General features: G+C 37.4%; 1 protein-coding gene across 7 annotated transcripts in view; it reads right to left on the bottom strand.

The window, feature by feature from the left end:
• LOC107658366 (protein SMG7-like) overlaps positions 1-18218 on the bottom strand; it is a 28210-nt gene that overhangs the window by 5495 nt on the left and 4497 nt on the right. Inside the window, exons 2-18 of one of the 7 annotated variants that reach the window (XM_016446880.1) lie at positions 12779-12810; positions 10708-10825; positions 10454-10586; positions 7497-7668; positions 7257-7328; positions 7006-7156; positions 6769-6904; positions 6454-6616; positions 5914-6070; positions 5544-5614; positions 5398-5458; positions 5168-5287; positions 4354-4771; positions 4123-4264; positions 3646-4019; positions 3093-3437; positions 1423-1572 (exon numbers count right to left, since the gene is read on the bottom strand). In XM_016446880.1, coding sequence (XP_016302366.1) covers positions 1423-1572; positions 3093-3437; positions 3646-4019; positions 4123-4264; positions 4354-4771; positions 5168-5287; positions 5398-5458; positions 5544-5614; positions 5914-6070; positions 6454-6616; positions 6769-6904; positions 7006-7156; positions 7257-7328; positions 7497-7668; positions 10454-10586; positions 10708-10825; positions 12779-12810 — 2815 coding nt within the window. Of the gene's footprint in view, positions 1-1422; positions 1573-3092; positions 3438-3645; positions 4020-4122; positions 4265-4353; positions 4772-5167; positions 5288-5397; positions 5459-5543; positions 5615-5913; positions 6071-6453; positions 6617-6768; positions 6905-7005; positions 7157-7256; positions 7329-7496; positions 7669-8846; positions 8980-9071; positions 9190-9569; positions 9602-10453; positions 10587-10707; positions 10826-11205; positions 11238-12778; positions 12811-18218 lie in introns of all 7 variants that reach the window. The other 6 variants (XM_016446878.1, XM_016446882.1, XM_016446881.1 and 3 more) reach the window with 6 other exon arrangements.

Raw genomic sequence — 18218 nt, 5'->3', positions numbered from 1 at the left:
AGATATGTGGGGGCGTGTTAGAACGAGCCGTTTTAGGGGGGCGTGGCAGAGTCTTAACTTTGATAAAGAATATCTTTTTGGTTTTGAGACTTTAGTCTTTGCAACTTCAGGGATCTTATCTATGCACAATCAGCTTGTAACACTCCAAAGAGAAAGGAAAACTTGAAATCGCATCATATGACCCCTTTAATAGACAAAAATACCAAGATGTTAATAATTTGAATATGAACAACCTCTTTCAATATGGTTTAAAAAGTATCCCAGGATGCACCTCATGAAGTTACATTTGTCCCAAACATGTCCTGTTCCTTAGTTTCAATGACTTTTCTTACACGCTTATTCTAATATGTGGAAAATGGTAATAATTATCGAGTAGGTATGTCCTTTTAACTGGTACTGTACACAGGAACTAGGCATGGGCCGATTACCGGTTTCAAGGTATACCGCGATTTGAAGATTTCACGGTTTCAAAACCGCTAATATTTTCCGTTATACCGTTCCTGAGGTATGTGCTGTTTTTCATGTCTCCTCAAAGACTGAAAGTGTAGGAATCCCTCAGGTTGAGTGCACTGTAGAGAGTAACACGCCCCCTCCCCCTCCTGTTGGTGCGAGCGAGCGGTCAGTCACGTGTGTGTATGATGGCCGAAGGAGCTTCCTCTGGAACTTACGCGACCGGCAACCGGCCGTTTATTGTTTTATTGCAGCCGATCTCTGTTCTGGACTTGCACAAACTGCGTTGCAATACATATTTTCCAAATGTCGCTGTATCAGCGCCTCCTGCTGACAGAGAGTGAATCTGCGTCCCATTCAGAGCTTCTGCTGTTTGTTTCGTTCAGGCATGTAGTAGCATAATTTCACAAAGCTAGTCAGAAAATTCAGTTTTTGCTTCAAATTGGGTTATTATTAAATCAAATTATGTATATGAAATTATATAAATAAATGATATGAAATTATATAAATGATATGTATATGAATTATATAACTAAAATTAAATAACTGTAATTACAGATTTAGGTTAAATAAAGATGTCAGTCTTTATTTTTCTTCTTTTTAGGGCAGCAGTAGCTCTAGCAGCAAATCAACCATCCACATCAAAAGCTGCAGGACAGCCCACATTTCAGAAACAAATCAAAGAAAAAATAAACAAATACTACTGTTCCAGATATTCTTTATGTTGCTCAAAATATATTGTGTTCAGTTTTTTTTTTTACCCAGACATTTAAAATGAACACATTTTAGAGACGTAACAATAATACCGTGATACTGTGAAACCGTGATATTTTCGCTTAAGGTTATCATACCGTCAAAATCTCATACCGGCCCATGCCTAACAGGAACCAGATTTTTTTTATCCACAGAAGCCTATATGAAATCTCAATATTCACTCCCGCCTGACAACATGATAGGAGGAGAACTACATACAAACATGTTCCTTCCAGGAGCAGAATTAAGAGGGCCAGCCAAGGCCTGGTAGAAATCATGAGGTTTAGTAAAGAGCAATTCCTTCTCCTCCTCAAAGTCCGCCAGAGTCTTTAACAGGTCTGGGGGTAGAAGAGGGGAGCTCTTGTTGTCCTAGTGAGAGACGAGGCACAAAGTGGAAGGAAGGAAAGAGAGAGAGGGAGGGAGGGAGGAAAAAGGGATGAGAGAAACAGGATGTAAGAAAATAGGAAGTGGCCTCTCATAGCTATCTGAGAGAAAAACAGCAGCCTGTGAAGATCAGTGCGATTCTCAACCTGACTTCTGTTCACGACCCTATGATGAAGCTGTTTGACTTACTCAAATGTAAATTAGTGTTTCAAACAACACATCACAGAATACTTCATGGCAGTTAAAGGTGGAAACGTGAAAGAAGAGATGAAAAATTAGAAAGCATGTGCATCTCAACAACCGCTGAGATCAAGTTTCAATAAAACCAAACATGGCTGCAAATGACACCCAGCTAATTCCGGAAACCCATGATAGTCAGAGTTATAACAGATGTACATATGTTAAGCCTGGAGAAACCAAAAGCATGTGCAAGGAATTGACTGAGAATAAGGACTGTTCGGAAAAGAATACTTGCTTACTGCACCAAGCAGTACACTATTAATAAATAATGTGAACATTATGAAACAATAAATGTTTAAAACATTTATGAACTGTATTGCACGCTTGAACTCATGTTGTATGTTTTAAATTCATGAATGATGAAAGTAATTAATTTGGAAATAAAAATATTTTAAATCCAAATTTGTTTCAAATGTCTTAACATCTGGCAGTCTGAAATAAAGTATTGCGTTTAACTGCATTATGCAATTACGGTTTCTACAAAAACATTAAGCAGCACAACTGTTTATAACATTGCTAAGAAATATTTCTTGAGCAACAAATCAGCATATTAAACGATGTCTGAAGGAATATGTGATACTGAAGACTGGAGTAATGGCAGCTGAAAATCAATCTTTGCCATCACAGAAATAAATTACATCTTAATATATATTAAAATAGAAAACAGTTATTTTACTTCTCAAAAAATGAAAATTCAACCTGTCTACTTCCTAAATGCATCACTCATTCAGTCTGCATAAACCCTGCCCTTGCATGATCATTTTCATCTGCCTCAACTTATGAGTGCAATGGCCACATCCCAAAATCCAATCCACAGTCAGTCCATAGAACCAAGTTCCCAGCCTACATTTTGTCTATTCCGATGATCCGTTACACTCAGATGTGCATCACAACACTGAAGAAATTATCTGTCACTACTTCCGTTTTCACAATATTAGTGTTTTTACTGTATTGATCAAATAATTGCAGCCTTGGAGACCATGATGGACTTCTTTCAAAAACAAAAACAAAAAAAAATCTTACCAACCTTATACTTTTGAATGGTAGTTTATGCAAATAAACAAATGAATATTAACTGAAATATTTATAAAATATTATTGTTTCTATTGTTACTTCACATTTTCTATGCACAATATGCATACTAAATACAGAGTAACAGGATAGTATGCTCTTATTACATTATATTAAGCCTGACACTCATTTCTTAATTTGAAAGTTTTTAACATACTACAACTGTCTAAACAGAGAAGACAAAGAATGCTAACTTCATATGGAGGGCCTCTGGGCATGTTCTCCTGGTCGGGGCAGAAGACTCCAGGCTGACGTTTGCCCATTCTGTCCCCCATTCCGCTCCTGCCCTCTCCTCCCATGTGGTAAGAAGGCTCCCAACAGAAATCTTGCATTTTGACCTCCGGAAACTTCATCTTCTTGTCCATGCTGGGCTGAGGGGGCTGCATGCTCATGGGGTGTTCAAAGAGTTTCATTGGGTCTTGGGCGGGCATGAAGAAAGGCTGTTTGACTGGCATCTGCATGGGCATTTTCTGCATGGTGGGCTGAGTTTGGTGCTGGTTCCACATTTGACCAGACTGTTCAGCCAACAGCATGTAAGACTTCAAGGACAAAATAAAAATGGAGAAAATAAGAGAGATTACCCAACAAGGTCTGCAACATCCAAGTTTCTAAGTAGTCTCCATGGTAATCGGACTGAACCTCAGCACCACAAGAGCCAAGGAAACGGGCATAATAAGCCGAAACAAAAATGGCATGGTTACTTTATTTGTGTAATACACCTTGCTTAAAATAAAAGAGTCACATTACCTGTTGCATGCTGTGATGATGTGGCAGACTTTTTCCCAGCTGAGAGCTCTGCTTTGTGGGCGACTGTTGCTGTTGTTGTTGCTGTACTTGAAGCTGTACAGATTGTTGCAAGGCCTGTTGGGATGGCTGTGGAGGGGGAGGCTGTGTCTGCTGAGGCTGTGGAGGGCCTTGGTTTAGGGCTCCGGGGCCTGAGGGCCTCTGCTGGCTGTAGGGAATGTGTGAGGGTTTCCCTGTCTGCACTGGATTGGCAGATTGAGGGTGGGAAGCAGTCTGGAGGAAGGGTGCAGGTACGGATACACCTGTGGGGAAGGTAAACCCCGGGCTCATGGAGAACGCCACGGGAGGAGGGATCACGTATGCCGGCGGGGGGAAACCTGAAGGAGGAAAAGCACAAAAAAAGAGGAAGTGAGCACTGACTGAACAGCATATGTGTTAATAATGTTCAGGTGTGGCATGTAGGAAAGTGTCTGAGGGTACCTGGTCTGCTGGGCAGAGGGGGGAAAGCTCCTGGGTGGTGGATTGGGATAAACTGTGAAGAGCATGTGGTTTGAGTCTGTGTGACTGGAGTCTTCCTCGCCTCAGACACTGGAGTCTTCCTCATCTCAGTCTGAGTCTTCACCTTGCAGCAAATCAAAGAGGAGATGAGGAGGAGTTTACACATTTGAAAAAGAGCTACAGCAAAATGAGAGTTTCTTGTGCAAGCCTCACCTGTTTCCCAGCATCCGCTGTTTTATCATGAATGTTTTTCTTCAACTCGCTCTTTCGCTTGCCCTCTTTCTTCTGTTCGATCTTCCCTTGTATTCCATTTCCTTTATTAAATCCAGCTCTGTCCTTCCCTGCATCCCTCTGGTGCTGGCTCCGGTTCTGTTCTCTACTCTGCTCTTGAGGTTTGATGTTCTCTTTGAAGGTGACCACAGGTCTCTCGCTGCCATCCAGCCCGCTGTTCTGGTTCTTTCCGGCCGAGAGGACCGACTTCAGGCCCTGTGTGCTGTCGTTAGGCATCTGCTCACCATTAGATGACTCCTGGAGGACAGGTGTGTCTTTTTCATGTGGCTCTTCCACCACCATCTCAGGGATATCAGTGATGAAGAGCAGAAGGCCATCACTTATGCGACACTGGATCAACCTGTTGGTGCCAAAAGTAAAAATTTAGTTTTTGCACACAAAAACCTGAGGAAAAACAAATTCAAATAGATGTGATAAGCTAAGAAAAGAAAAAGAAGAAAACAAAACACAGAGCAAGAAAAGAAAAAGGAACATTACAGGAAAAGTTATGTCAAGAATAGTAAAAAAAAAAAAGCAAATTAAAGCAGAAAAACAAAACAAAAAAGAAAAGGGAAAAAGAGCTAAGCAAATAAAACAAAAGGAAAAAGAAAAAAAAATAATAATAAGTAGAAAAATTATAAATGGTTTACTTTTTAAAGCATATTTTTCAGCTGGGAGGAATTATTAAGGTGACATACTTCAGGAAAGTCCAAGAAAGTCCAATAAAGAATTAAATGAAAATGAAAGAACGACTCACTGCGGTTGGTTGTCAGCCACCCACTTGCCCAGGCTGATGAGTCTCTGGTGTCGGGCATGAATTAACAAGCTCTCTTTGCCAACCACCATACCCTGATGCCCTTTAGAGAAGTCTAGCATTCTGAAATCATTGAATAACAGGCTTCAGAGAACAGATACAGCTAAAATAGTCATGTGTGTGAAATAAAGAGTTAAAACAAGAACAGCAATTAATTAATCATGAAGAATTACCGCAGAGCAGGCCGAAGGGCCAGAAACCCTTGCAGTTCAAACTCCTCGGGCAGTGGAATCACTATAAAACAAACAATCATGGCCATTAAAAAAAAGAAAAGAAACGTTCATGAGCAAAAAGCATGCAGTGATGCAGTGCTCGCTACCTGACGCATTTGACACATCCTCCTCCTTTGGCTGAAAGCTGTTCAGAATAGACACCAGCCATGGCCAGATGCTGTGAGATGCCAAAGATGTGTCATTTTAACAAATACCTCAAAATCTTGGCTCAGGCAGAACCATTTTAAAAGTCAAAAACAGACATGTCATGTAATGGATTGTGGGTATTGTTGCTGGGATTATGCAAATTGTGGATTAAAGAGATTTAGGCTTTTAAGAAACTACCACAAGTTCCCCATCAAATACAAACATTAAAATGCTAAATCAACTAGCTTCAGTTTTGAAACTGAAATGAAACCTACATATACAAATAGTGTTCAGTACTATGGTGGAAGGAAAAGAGAAAGCCTTTCTTACTACTGTCGCTTGTCCATGGCACTTTCATTAAACGCACTCGGTTGAAGCCTCAGCCAATCCAGAGATGCTTTGATGGCAGGAAGAGGGCACTCTCCCATGATCTCCTCTCGGTTCTTATTGAGTAAAGCTCGGCTTAGCATGACGCCCAGGAAAGACACTAGGAAAAGACAATTACATTACAACATTGCGCAAACTAGGGTTACATGTTTTATTTGGAGGATCTATCACCACATTTTACAAATTTTAGAAAATTAGATTATAATTTAGATTTTCTTCAATAGTCTCAAATAAGTTTTAAGGCTGCAGTTAGAAATTGTCATTAAGATTTATATTTAAAATAAATGCTTGTGTTTTTAACTTTGTATTCATAAAAATGTTGAAATAAACTGCATCAATATTAAGCAGCGCAACTGTTTTCAACATTGATAATAATACGAAATGTTTCTTGAGCTTGAGCACCGAATCCTGAAGTGTGCTTAACCCAGGATTTAGTAAGACCGTGAGACTTGGGTTAAGAGCAGCATGATAAGAATGACATACTGAAGAGGCCGAGGAGTTGGATCCAACTGATCTGCTCGTCTGAGCTGTAGCTGTGCTCATCTGCCTCATTGCTGAAGTCTCGGAGGTGGTGCAGTTCAAACAGGTTTATCACTGTGATGTGGACCAGCTGCTGGGAGCTGAAGGCTTTCTGCAGAATCAGCCTCTGTGGAGTAAGTAAGGATTAGTAAGGAGAATAATGAGCATGCAAATTCAAACTAAGAAAGACTAATGAGACAGAAATCTGTCGAATAACTGCCACCTTAAGTTAATGGGGAAAATGACATGAAGTGCTACAGCTGGTGGTTTTGGACTTACCTGGAACTGCTCCTCTAATTTCTCTCTCAGAGTGTTCAACTTATCCAAGCTTTTGCAGAGATAAACATGGCCGTGGAACTTTATGAAGGCCTTAATAAAATCAGACACGCTCCATTTTGTTTTGACCTCATCACGGCTGTGGGTTAAAGAGACATAGGAGAATTAAGCACTGGTTTCATATTTGCATATGATAATGTGAGCAAAATATTATGATATTATAAATGTAAATATTCTGACCTCTCAAGGGCCTTGGAAAGAGCTTTCTGTAGGTTGGTGGAGGCAGCAGGAAAGGGGAATTTGACAGCAATGCTCCTGCAATAGTAGAAGATTGTTGTGAGGTGGTCTCCTTTGGAAGAAGCCAGGATGGCCAGTTGATTGTAAGGTTGACCTGAAAGCAGAGGGGGAAGATTTCATTTTTTTATTTATTTGTTTTATATATTCAAATGTCAGTGGTGTGCTTGAGAATGTGAAAACAAACAGATACCAACCATTTGAGGGAACAAGTTGAGCTGCATGTCTATAGTACGACTCAGCCTGGCTGGTTTGGTTCCGATAACGTGCTGTGGATTGCGAAAAATAAACCACAACCAATTAAACCCTCCCATGCATAGCAATATTATCAATTTCGATGCTTCTAAATATTTCATATTCATAAAAGCAGCAAAACGGTCTGCTGGTGTTCTCCACAAACTAGCTACAAAAAAGCAATATGTCCTGAGTGAGCTCACCAATATCTCCAAGATGAACAAGACAGTGCTGGCAGATGTAGGAACAGGAGCTGGGTTGGGGCTTCACTATGGCGCTGGTGCTGCTCTGTTTATTGCTGATGATGCCAAGCTGAGATGATTTCACACGGCAAGGCAAGTCCACATTAAACACCGTGCACAGCTCCTGCAACAGCTGAGGATCCAAAAAGAGATTTTTTTTTTTATATAACAAAAAGGCACTACAGCTCTGCCCTCAACAGGGCCCTATGATTTCCATGAGGCAGAAAATGCGGACAGAATTGCGGAAACCAGTCATAAAACCGGAATTTACTGTATAACGCAGAATGTCATGCTTTTGGATGACTACATCAAAAGTATGTCAGTACACTTAAATATTCGCTCCAAAACACGATACAGACTAGTGTCTGTGAATATTAAGCTGCAAAAAAACATAGGATTCAAATAGAGGTCGACCGATAGTGGATTTTGCCGATACCGATAGCTAGATTGGACCACACTGGCCGATACCGATTAATTAACCGGTTGTTTTAAAACCTGGCCGATACCGATTAATCAACCGATAGTTTTAAAATTGATACTGAACAAAAACTAAAATAGTGCTTTATTAACAAAAACAGTACTGAACCATACTAGTAGTAGTAGTAAAAATAATAACAATAATAATAATAAATTATTTTTGAATAAATTTCGTTGTATACAGAAAAATACAATGACAATAAAGTCGTTCAATTTCAATTTCAATAGTAATAGTAAATGTTGAAATTAACACACTCTAACAAGGAAGTATAATGACAGCAGACCCTTCTCAGCCGCTCCAGCCATGGATGCAACCCGGAAAACTATCGGCATGGATTTTTGCCGATAACCAATAGTTCCAGCAATCAACTATCGGTGCTGATTAATCGGCAAAACCGATACATCGGTTGACCTCTAGATTCAAATATGAATCCTGCATGTTCTGCATTCCTCTGTGTGAAAGAATGGTGCGGTTTCATTTACTACACACATACTGAAGCTCGTAAACTTTTAATATGTTGCTGTTTAATATTGTAAGTTTCATGACTTCAATAAGCTAGACATGCTTTTTGATTAATAATATTTAATTTAACCCTAAAAAAAAAAAAAAGAGTCTAGAAAAAATTTAACGGAAAAAAATACTGAATCTAGAACATTTTTAATGGAAAAAAAAAAAAAGGAATTTGGGGAAAAATAAGACAAATTTCATAGGGCCCTACCTCAACAAAGAACAGCAGACTGGCATAACAATTGGTCATGTGACATCAAGCTTGTCTGTGGTTGTTTCAGCCACAATCTGCTTAACAATGAGCACTGTACAATAACGAAGCTTACTTGTGTGTAAAATCCACTAGCTGCCTCAAGAAACAGGGAGAGATTGGCCTGTACTTCACTTCGATTGGGGTTGGCCCTGTTCTTAGCTTGACTCTGTAGTGTGGTTATTTGATTCTTAAAAGCATGGTTCCAGCTGAAACAAAAGCAAGATCAGTGTCAACCAGATATTTTCAACAAAATCAGATGCATGTCAGTTATACAAAGAATTATTATTGGTATTCTTACAGATCTTGTTCCACTTTCTTGTCCAGGGCGTACTCCAGGTCCGTAACCAGCATTTTCTGGTACAAGTCCTGAAGAGCCTGCCGTGATGTCCAGACCTCCGTGGCACCAAGCTTTGAATCTGCATGACACAAGGAGTGGAACATGTTAAACAGCTAATGCTGCAGCCGCACTGTATAATGTGACTAACTGTGTCTAACAGCGCCTTTCTGTTCATTTGGAGAAAGATCTGCACGTCTTAGTAACCACATTCAATGCCATGGTTACCAGAGTGACAGGGATAAGATGACAAATACGAAATACAGCAGTAGACTCCAAACAAGCTAATACATCAGATCAATAATTCTAATAATATGTGCAACTTTTAACCACTGCAGTTATAATATTAATATTTTAAAGATGACACATTAGATAAACACTTCAAAATACCATGCTAAGAGAGTAAAAGACATTGACAAATGTTTAAAGTCCTAATAAAATGGACTATAAACTAGCACATACCTGTCATGTCAGCCTTCAGGGCCTCTGCCTGCCTGCTCAAAACAAGAAATGAATATGTTAATGAGGAGATGATTGAAGTGAGAATCATTGGACAAGGTCTGGTGAACACATTTCTGGAAATAACAAGACAGCATTGCAGTTCAGGGGCTTCATTCTTATACAGTATATTCTCAAACTCGAGAACATTTTGTATCTAATTTTTTATTGGTCAAGCACATAGTTGAAGTGATGAGTGATGACAGACAGCAAATTTAAGACAATGTCATTGGTTTAATTAACAAAAACATATTGCCAATCATAATAATATCTTGTTGGATATTTTAGTGGTCAGTATGTATGATTACATTACATATACATAATTACATTTCAGGGCTTTTTTTTTTTTTGCAAACATTTTCTGCAAAAAGTCTGCCAATAGTTTACATATTTGTGACCCTGGACCACAAAACCAGTCATAAGTCGCATGGGTATATTTGTAGCAATAGCCAACAATAACATTGTATGGGTCAAAATTATTGATTTTTCTTTTATGCCAAAAATCATTAGGATATTAAGTAAAAGATGATGTTCCATGAAGATATTTTGTAAATTTCCTACCGTAAATGCATCAAAACTTCATTTTTGACTAGTAATATGCATTGCTAAGGACTTCATTTGGACAACTTTAAAGGCGATTTTCTCAATATTTAGATTTTTTTTGCACTCTCAGATATGGGAAAAAAAAAAAAGGAATTTGGGGAAAAATAAGACAAATTTCATAGGGCCCTACCTCAACAAAGAACAGCAGACTGGCATAACAATTGGTCATGTGACATCAAGCTTGTCTGTGGTTGTTTCAGCCACAATCTGCTTAACAATGAGCACTGTACAATAACGAAGCTTACTTGTGTGTAAAATCCACTAGCTGCCTCAAGAAACAGGGAGAGATTGGCCTGTACTTCACTTCGATTGGGGTTGGCCCTGTTCTTAGCTTGACTCTGTAGTGTGGTTATTTGATTCTTAAAAGCATGGTTCCAGCTAAAACAAAAGTGAGACAAGATGATAGTCAATCAAATATTTCCAACAAAATACACAAAATCAAGGATTTCTGCATGTCCATTATACATAGCATTAGGCCTATTATTATTGGTATTCTTACAGATCTTGTTCCACTTTCTTGTCCAGGGCGTACTCCAGGTCTGTAACCAGCATTTTCTGGTACAAGTCCTGAAGAGCCTGCCTTGATGTCCAGACCTCCGCAGCACCACGCTTTGATTCTGCATGACACAAGGAGTGGAACATGTTAAACAGCTAATGCTGCAGCCGCACTGTATAATGTGACTAACTGTGTCTAACAGCGCCTTTCTGTTCATTTGGAGAAAGATCTGCACGTCTTAGTAACCACATTCAATGCCATGGTTACCAGAGTGACAGGGATAAGATGACAAATACGAAATACAGCAGTAGACTCCAAACAAGCTAATACATCAGATCAATAATTCTAATAATATGTGCAACTTTTAACCACTGCAGTTATAATATTAATATTTTAAAGATGACACATTAGATAAACACTTCAAAATACCATGCTAAGAGAGTAAAAGACATTGACAAATGTTTAAAGTCCTAATAAAATGGACTATAAACTAGCACATACCTGTCATGTCAGCCTTCAGGGCCTCTGCCTGCCTGCTCAAAACAAGAAATGAATATGTTAATGAGGAGATGATTGAAGTGAGAATCATTGGACAAGGTCTGGTGAACACATTTCTGGAAATAACAAGACAGCATTGCAGTTCAGGGGCTTCATTCTTATACAGTATATTCTCAAACTCGAGAACATTTTGTATCTAATTTTTTATTGGTCAAGCACATAGTTGAAGTGATGAGTGATGACAGACAGCAAATTTAAGACAATGTCATTGGTTTAATTAACAAAAACATATTGCCAATCATAATAATATCTTGTTGGATATTTTAGTGGTCAGTATGTATGATTACATTACATATACATAATTACATTTCAGGGCTTTTTTTTTTTTTGCAAACATTTTCTGCAAAAAGTCTGCCAATAGTTTACATATTTGTGACCCTGGACCACAAAACCAGTCATAAGTCGCATGGGTATATTTGTAGCAATAGCCAACAATAACATTGTATGGGTCAAAATTATTGATTTTTCTTAAATCATTAGAATCATTAGGATATTAAGTAAAAGATGATGTTCCATGAAGATATTTTGTAAATTTCCTACATCAAAACTTTCAAAACTTCATTTTTGACTAGTAATATGCATTGCTAAGGACTTCATTTGGACAACTTTAAAGGCGATTTTCTCAATATTTAGATTTTTTTTGCACTCTCAGATTCCAGATTTCCAAATAGTTGTATCTCAGCCAAATATTGTCCGATCCTAATAAACCATACATCAATGGAAAGCTTATTTATTCAGCTGTCAGATGTTTTGTGTGCCAGGGTTGCATTTATTTATTTGCCCTGCCATCATTTTCAATGGTTCAAAATTATTTAAAATGTATTACTTAATGTAAGTTTTATATTTTCATTAGGGATGCAACGATACCATTCTTTTAGAACCGATCTGATACAATACCGAAAATTCTGAGTATCTGCCGATACAACACAGTTTTTTTTAAATCACTGTCGAATTTCTATACTTCTGTGTGTTGACCTGATCATCACTCTTATGTGTGTTAAACACAATCTGCTAAATACAGGCAACTTCATTTTAATGGAAAATAACAAATGAAAAAATATATCATCATAATCTATGACAAAAATACCATTACAAACTAGGTTAGTGGATAATTCAGCAGCAAAAGTTACTCTAGAAAAATAATGGGTGCACAATAGGGCTGCACGATAAATCGGGTGACAAGATGCGCATTAAATATCGCATGCGATTTATCGTGCAGCCCTAGTGCACAATAATTTTATAAACTAAGCATTTAGTGAAACATCATATTTAGTGGGGAACAAATAAAAGTTAATAAGTGTAGGACTAAATCTGGTAAAATGTTACACATTGCTCTTTGTATTGTTGTAAAATACATTCATGAAAAACAAGTAAATATATTTATATATAAATATATAATATTAATATTTTAAAGATGACACATTAGATAAACACTTCAAAATACCATGCTAAGAGAGTAAAAGACATTGACAAATGTTTAAAGTCCTAATAAAATGGACTATAAACTAGCACATACCTGTCATGTCAGCCTTCAGGGCCTCTGCCTGCCTGCTCAAAACAAGAAATGAATATGTTAATGAGGAGATGATTGAAGTGAGAATCATTGGACAAGGTCTGGTGAACACATTTCTGGAAATAACAAGACAGCATTGCAGTTCAGGGGCTTCATTCTTATACAGTATATTCTCAAACTCGAGAACATTTTGTATCTAATTTTTTATTGGTCAAGCACATAGTTGAAGTGATGAGTGATGACAGACAGCAAATTTAAGACAATGTCATTGGTTTAATTAACAAAAACATATTGCCAATCATAATAATATCTTGTTGGATATTTTAGTGGTCAGTATGTATGATTACATTACATATACATAATTACATTTCAGGGCTTTTTTTTTTTTTGCAAACATTTTCTGCAAAAAGTCTGCCAATAGTTTACATATTTGTGACCCTGGACCACAAAACCAGTCATAAGTCGCATGGGTATATTTGTAGCAATAGCCAACAATAACATTGTATGGGTCAAAATTATTGATTTTTCTTTTATGCCAAAAATCATTAGGATATTAAGTAAAAGATGATGTTCCATGAAGATATTTTGTAAATTTCCTACCGTAAATGCATCAAAACTTCATTTTTGACTAGTAATATGCATTGCTAAGGACTTCATTTGGACAACTTTAAAGGCGATTTTCTCAATATTTAGATTTTTTTTGCACTCTCAGATTCCAGATTTCCAAATAGTTGTATCTCAGCCAAATATTGTCCGATCCTAATAAACCATACATCAATGGAAAGCTTATTTATTCAGCTGTCAGATGTTTTGTGTGCCAGGGTTGCATTTATTTATTTGCCCTGCCATCATTTTCAATGGTTCAAAATTATTTAAAATGTATTACTTAATGTAAGTTTTATATTTTCATTAGGGATGCAACGATACCATTCTTTTAGAACCGATCTGATACAATACCGAAAATTCTGAGTATCTGCCGATACAACACAGTTTTTTTTAAATCACTGTCGAATTTCTATACTTCTGTGTGTTGACCTGATCATCACTCTTATGTGTGTTAAACACAATCTGCTAAATACAGGCAACTTCATTTTAATGGAAAATAACAAATGAAAAAATATATCATCATAATCTATGACAAAAATACCATTACAAACTAGGTTAGTGGATAATTCAGCAGCAAAAGTTACTCTAGAAAAATAATGGGTGCACAATAGGGCTGCACGATAAATCGGGTGACAAGATGCGCATTAAATATCGCATGCGATTTATCGTGCAGCCCTAGTGCACAATAATTTTATAAACTAAGCATTTAGTGAAACATCATATTTAGTGGGGAACAAATAAAAGTTAATAAGTGTAGGACTAAATCTGGTAAAATGTTACACATTGCTCTTTGTATTGTTGTAAAATACATTCATGAAAAACAAGTAAATATATTTATATATAAATATATACTATAAAATTGAAAGATATTTCTTTTAAACGTATAGCACAATAATGAAAGCAGCAACATATGAGATAGGACAGAACAAGAAAGACTATTAATAATCTATTATTAAAAAAAGACTATACATTTTTGTGCAAAAGTATTATAATACGAAATACTCAAATACAGAGCCGCACAAAGCGCTTATGTGCATCCCGTGCGCAGAATGATGTGCTTAAGGCAACACGGAGGCACAGCGCTCCGCATAGAAAAGTTCAAAGCACAAAGGGAAGAGATATTGATTAGAAATGCACCGATTGACAAGCCAGTGATCGGAATCGGACGATTTTTCGCAGTCTCACGTCTTGCCTATTCCGAGCCGATCCTTCGGTCACAGTCTCGTGTAAATATGTCGTTTCGCGTGAGAATGATTCTAATTTAAACTGCATTCAGTGTAAACGGCGACTGATAATGTATTTATGTCGTGCCAGATGAGGCTTGCACAGCCTGAGAGAGTGTGTGAGAGAGACAGCACACACAAAGTAACTCACAGAAATGTATAGATGCATACTGCGGTAGAAAAAAAAAGATTTACAAAATATGATTTAGGTAAGCAACATTATACAGCCATGATGTTTCCCCGAATATCAATATCAACACGATTGCAATGTAACACTGATTTTATACAATAGTATTTCAATAAACAAGAAGTTAAAATTAAGTGATTGTTTTTGCTCAATTTCGCTGACGAAAATAGTTCAGATCAAAGCCAAAGCAGAACTGTTGTGTGTCTCCGAGCAACACACAGCGGTGTTTCGTTACTGAATGAATCCACGTTTTTGAACGAATCGAGTGAGTCAATGATTCAGTGGCCCATTCATAAGGACAGTCACTTGCCTCGTTTCTGAATGAATCAGCTGTTTGAATGAATCAGTTGAATGAATGAATAAATGACTCACTCATTAAAGGCACAATATGTAAGATTTTTTTAATTAAAATATCCAAACACCACAAGAACAGTGTTATATAGTTTCCTGACTTGTGTACTTACATTATCCCAAATGTTTCCAAGAATTTGACGACCACACAGAGTAGCATTATAACAGAACTTTCAAATGTATCTAGTATGATAAAACAGCGCTGCTTTTTTTTTTTCCCCACATACTCCCGACCGGAAGCGGTCAACTGTGGCATAATAAAAGCTCCGCTGCTTTCGAGCCGTGTGTCACGCTCGTTCAGCGGCCTCGTTTCGCTTCGACGGCTTTCAGCCTCACCCTGCTTCATTCTACTACGTTAATAAATCATTAGCTCATCCATGAACATGATTTCTGCCCGAGTCCCGTCGGATTGCATCGGCTGTGGGGATGAAGATGACAACTCCCATGATTCCACACTCAGTCACGGTGTCATCAAACTACGCCTTTGCCTCTTTGTTTATTTTGAATACACGCCCTCTAGCGGCGAAAATTACATATAGTGCCTTTAAAACAGACATTTGCCGCCACCTACTGGTGGTTTAGTCATATTTAAAAGTATCATCGCATTTTTTAAACATTTATTTGTACGTTTAAAAAAATATGTAAAACATGAATCTTATAAAATTATTTATGCATTTGAAATTTTGCTGTGTAAATGCATTTATGGCACCTCAGCTTCATCAAACTGTCTGTGTAAATGCATCTAATTCCACTTCAGATGCAGCTTCTGTTTCCTCAGCAGTGGAAAGATGGGAGTTTGTTAATACTAATTTCATTTGAATGGTAACAACTCTACAGTTTCTTCTTATTATAACTGAATTAATTGAAACAATGTAAGAATTTTATGTTAAAGTTGACACATTTAATAAAGTTAGGGGGAAAAAATTACCATTTATAAACATAGTGGGAAATGACATCTGTTTTGTTACATACAGCAACTCATTTAAAGTTAACTATTTCTTCCTCTTTACAGTCACGGAGCACGTTATTTTGAGAGTTGTTTAAGTGAGAGAAAATCTGTAACTTAGTCCAGATTGGGGGAATTGTAATGTTTAATAATTTATTTTATTATGTAAATAATTTTTGCATTGAAATTTGCATAGATTTTTGTTTGTATATGCTGTCAATTATAGTTCTTAGAAAGAAAATTGGAATTGGCAAAAATTGGTATCGGCAGGTCACACTTCCAAAAAAAAAAACAGAAATCTGAATCGGCCCAGAAAATTGCAATTGGTGCATCTCTAATATTGATGCGTAGTAGGGCTGCACGATATATAGTTTCAGCATCGATATTGCGATGTGCGCATCCGCGATAGTCACATCACGAGATGTGCAATGTTTAGTATACTGATCGTTATATTTATACTCACTGTTTCCTTTGAACACACAGACACGTGTCTACACCGGATGCAACAGTCGCCCCGTGCCGCAACAGCTACACTGGACGCGACAAAGCGACCTTTGCAAATCATTTGAACTTTGTGTCACTTTGTCATAAATAAAACGTGGCAGCAGTTTACTGTCGGGGATTTGTCATGTCACGCCACATCCAGTGTAGACAGCATCACTGATTATAATGGGTTCTATAGTATTTTGTCGCGTCCGCTCGCGTCCCGTGTAGATACGGTGAGAGCCACGCAGATGCACGTGTCGTAAACATCGAATTCCGTTCACTTCCGCGTCTATTTGTGCCTGAAATGACACATACGTGTGAAATTATGTAAAAACGCATGTCTCTGCAGTATCCTTGTAAACACAGTTGCTTATGGTTTAGGTGAAGGTAAACAAGGGAGAAAGAAAATGGATGTGTAACAGTATATTGGTTCACTTTAATGTTCCTGAGGCTTTCTGTGTCATTAATTTATACAGTGAAGATTAGTGTTATTTTACAATTGATTATTCAATTTCTGTACCTGAATACTAGACTTACCTGAAAAATATAAAGCACTGTTTATTTCATTTATATCTTTGTTCAATTATATTTATCTATGCTTGTAATTTGCTTATTTTCTATGATGTTTACTCACCTACAAAATCACCCCAATAATTGATTGACAGAGCTATTAAAGTCATCTGGTGATTTTTTTTTTCATATCACAATATATCGCAGAAAAACAAAATATGAGTTTTTTCCAATATCATGCAGCCCTAATGTGTAGTATAAGTAGGCTATAGGCCTATAAGCCTATATCTGTGCAATAGTTTATTGAGCCTTTTCTTTTAACAGTTTTAAATTTCAGTTATTGTGCTCTCTTGAAGAGAGTTCCGTAGTTTTGACTGTAGTAACCGAACACGACATACGCTTTATGGAGGATGACAGACAGCCGCAGCGTAGAGAAAAGTTTACGTCAACTTGAATTTAACGGCTTAAATATTCATCTGTACTAGGGCTCAGGGCTCCAGACTAACTATTTTTACTAGGAGAACTGTAGAAAATTTAGGGGCACACCTTAAATCAGCCTGCAATGCAATCATTCACATATTTTCCCCATTTTAACTGTATTACTGACAAATGCTTTGATAATAAATAGACTTAACTCATAGAAATTGCAATGTGCAGTATTCTTTTAATTTCAGAGGGATATGACATACATATATATATATATATATATGATAAAATTACTATTGTTTTGCATTAAAGGGGTCATATGATGCTGCTAAAAAGAACATTATTTTGTGTATTTGGTGTAATGAAATGTGTTTATGCGGTTTAAGGTTCAAAAAACACATTATTTTCCACATACTGTACATTATTGTTTCTCCTCTATGCCCCGCCTTTCTGAAACGCGTCGATTTTTACTAAACTCATCGATCTGAAAAGCGAGGTGTGCTCTGATTGGCCAGCTATCCAGTGCATTGTGATTGGCCAAATACCTCAAGCATGTGACGGAAATGTTATGCCCCTTACCATATTGTGATGCCTTACAATATTGTGATGCCCTGTCCAGCCAGAGCGTAACAAAAAAACCATGTCTGCATTTGTGATCGGAGAAATGACAAACAACAAGCCCTACTCTACACTGCCCAAAAAACTCGC

This window comes from Sinocyclocheilus anshuiensis, unplaced genomic scaffold (genome assembly GCF_001515605.1).
Source record: "Sinocyclocheilus anshuiensis isolate Anshui unplaced genomic scaffold, SAMN03320099.WGS_v1.1 scaffold375, whole genome shotgun sequence".
NCBI classification, from domain to species: Eukaryota; Metazoa; Chordata; class Actinopteri; order Cypriniformes; family Cyprinidae; genus Sinocyclocheilus; species Sinocyclocheilus anshuiensis.
The sequence above is the reverse complement of the archived record's forward strand: the minus strand, read 5'-3'. Positions and strand labels throughout refer to the sequence as shown.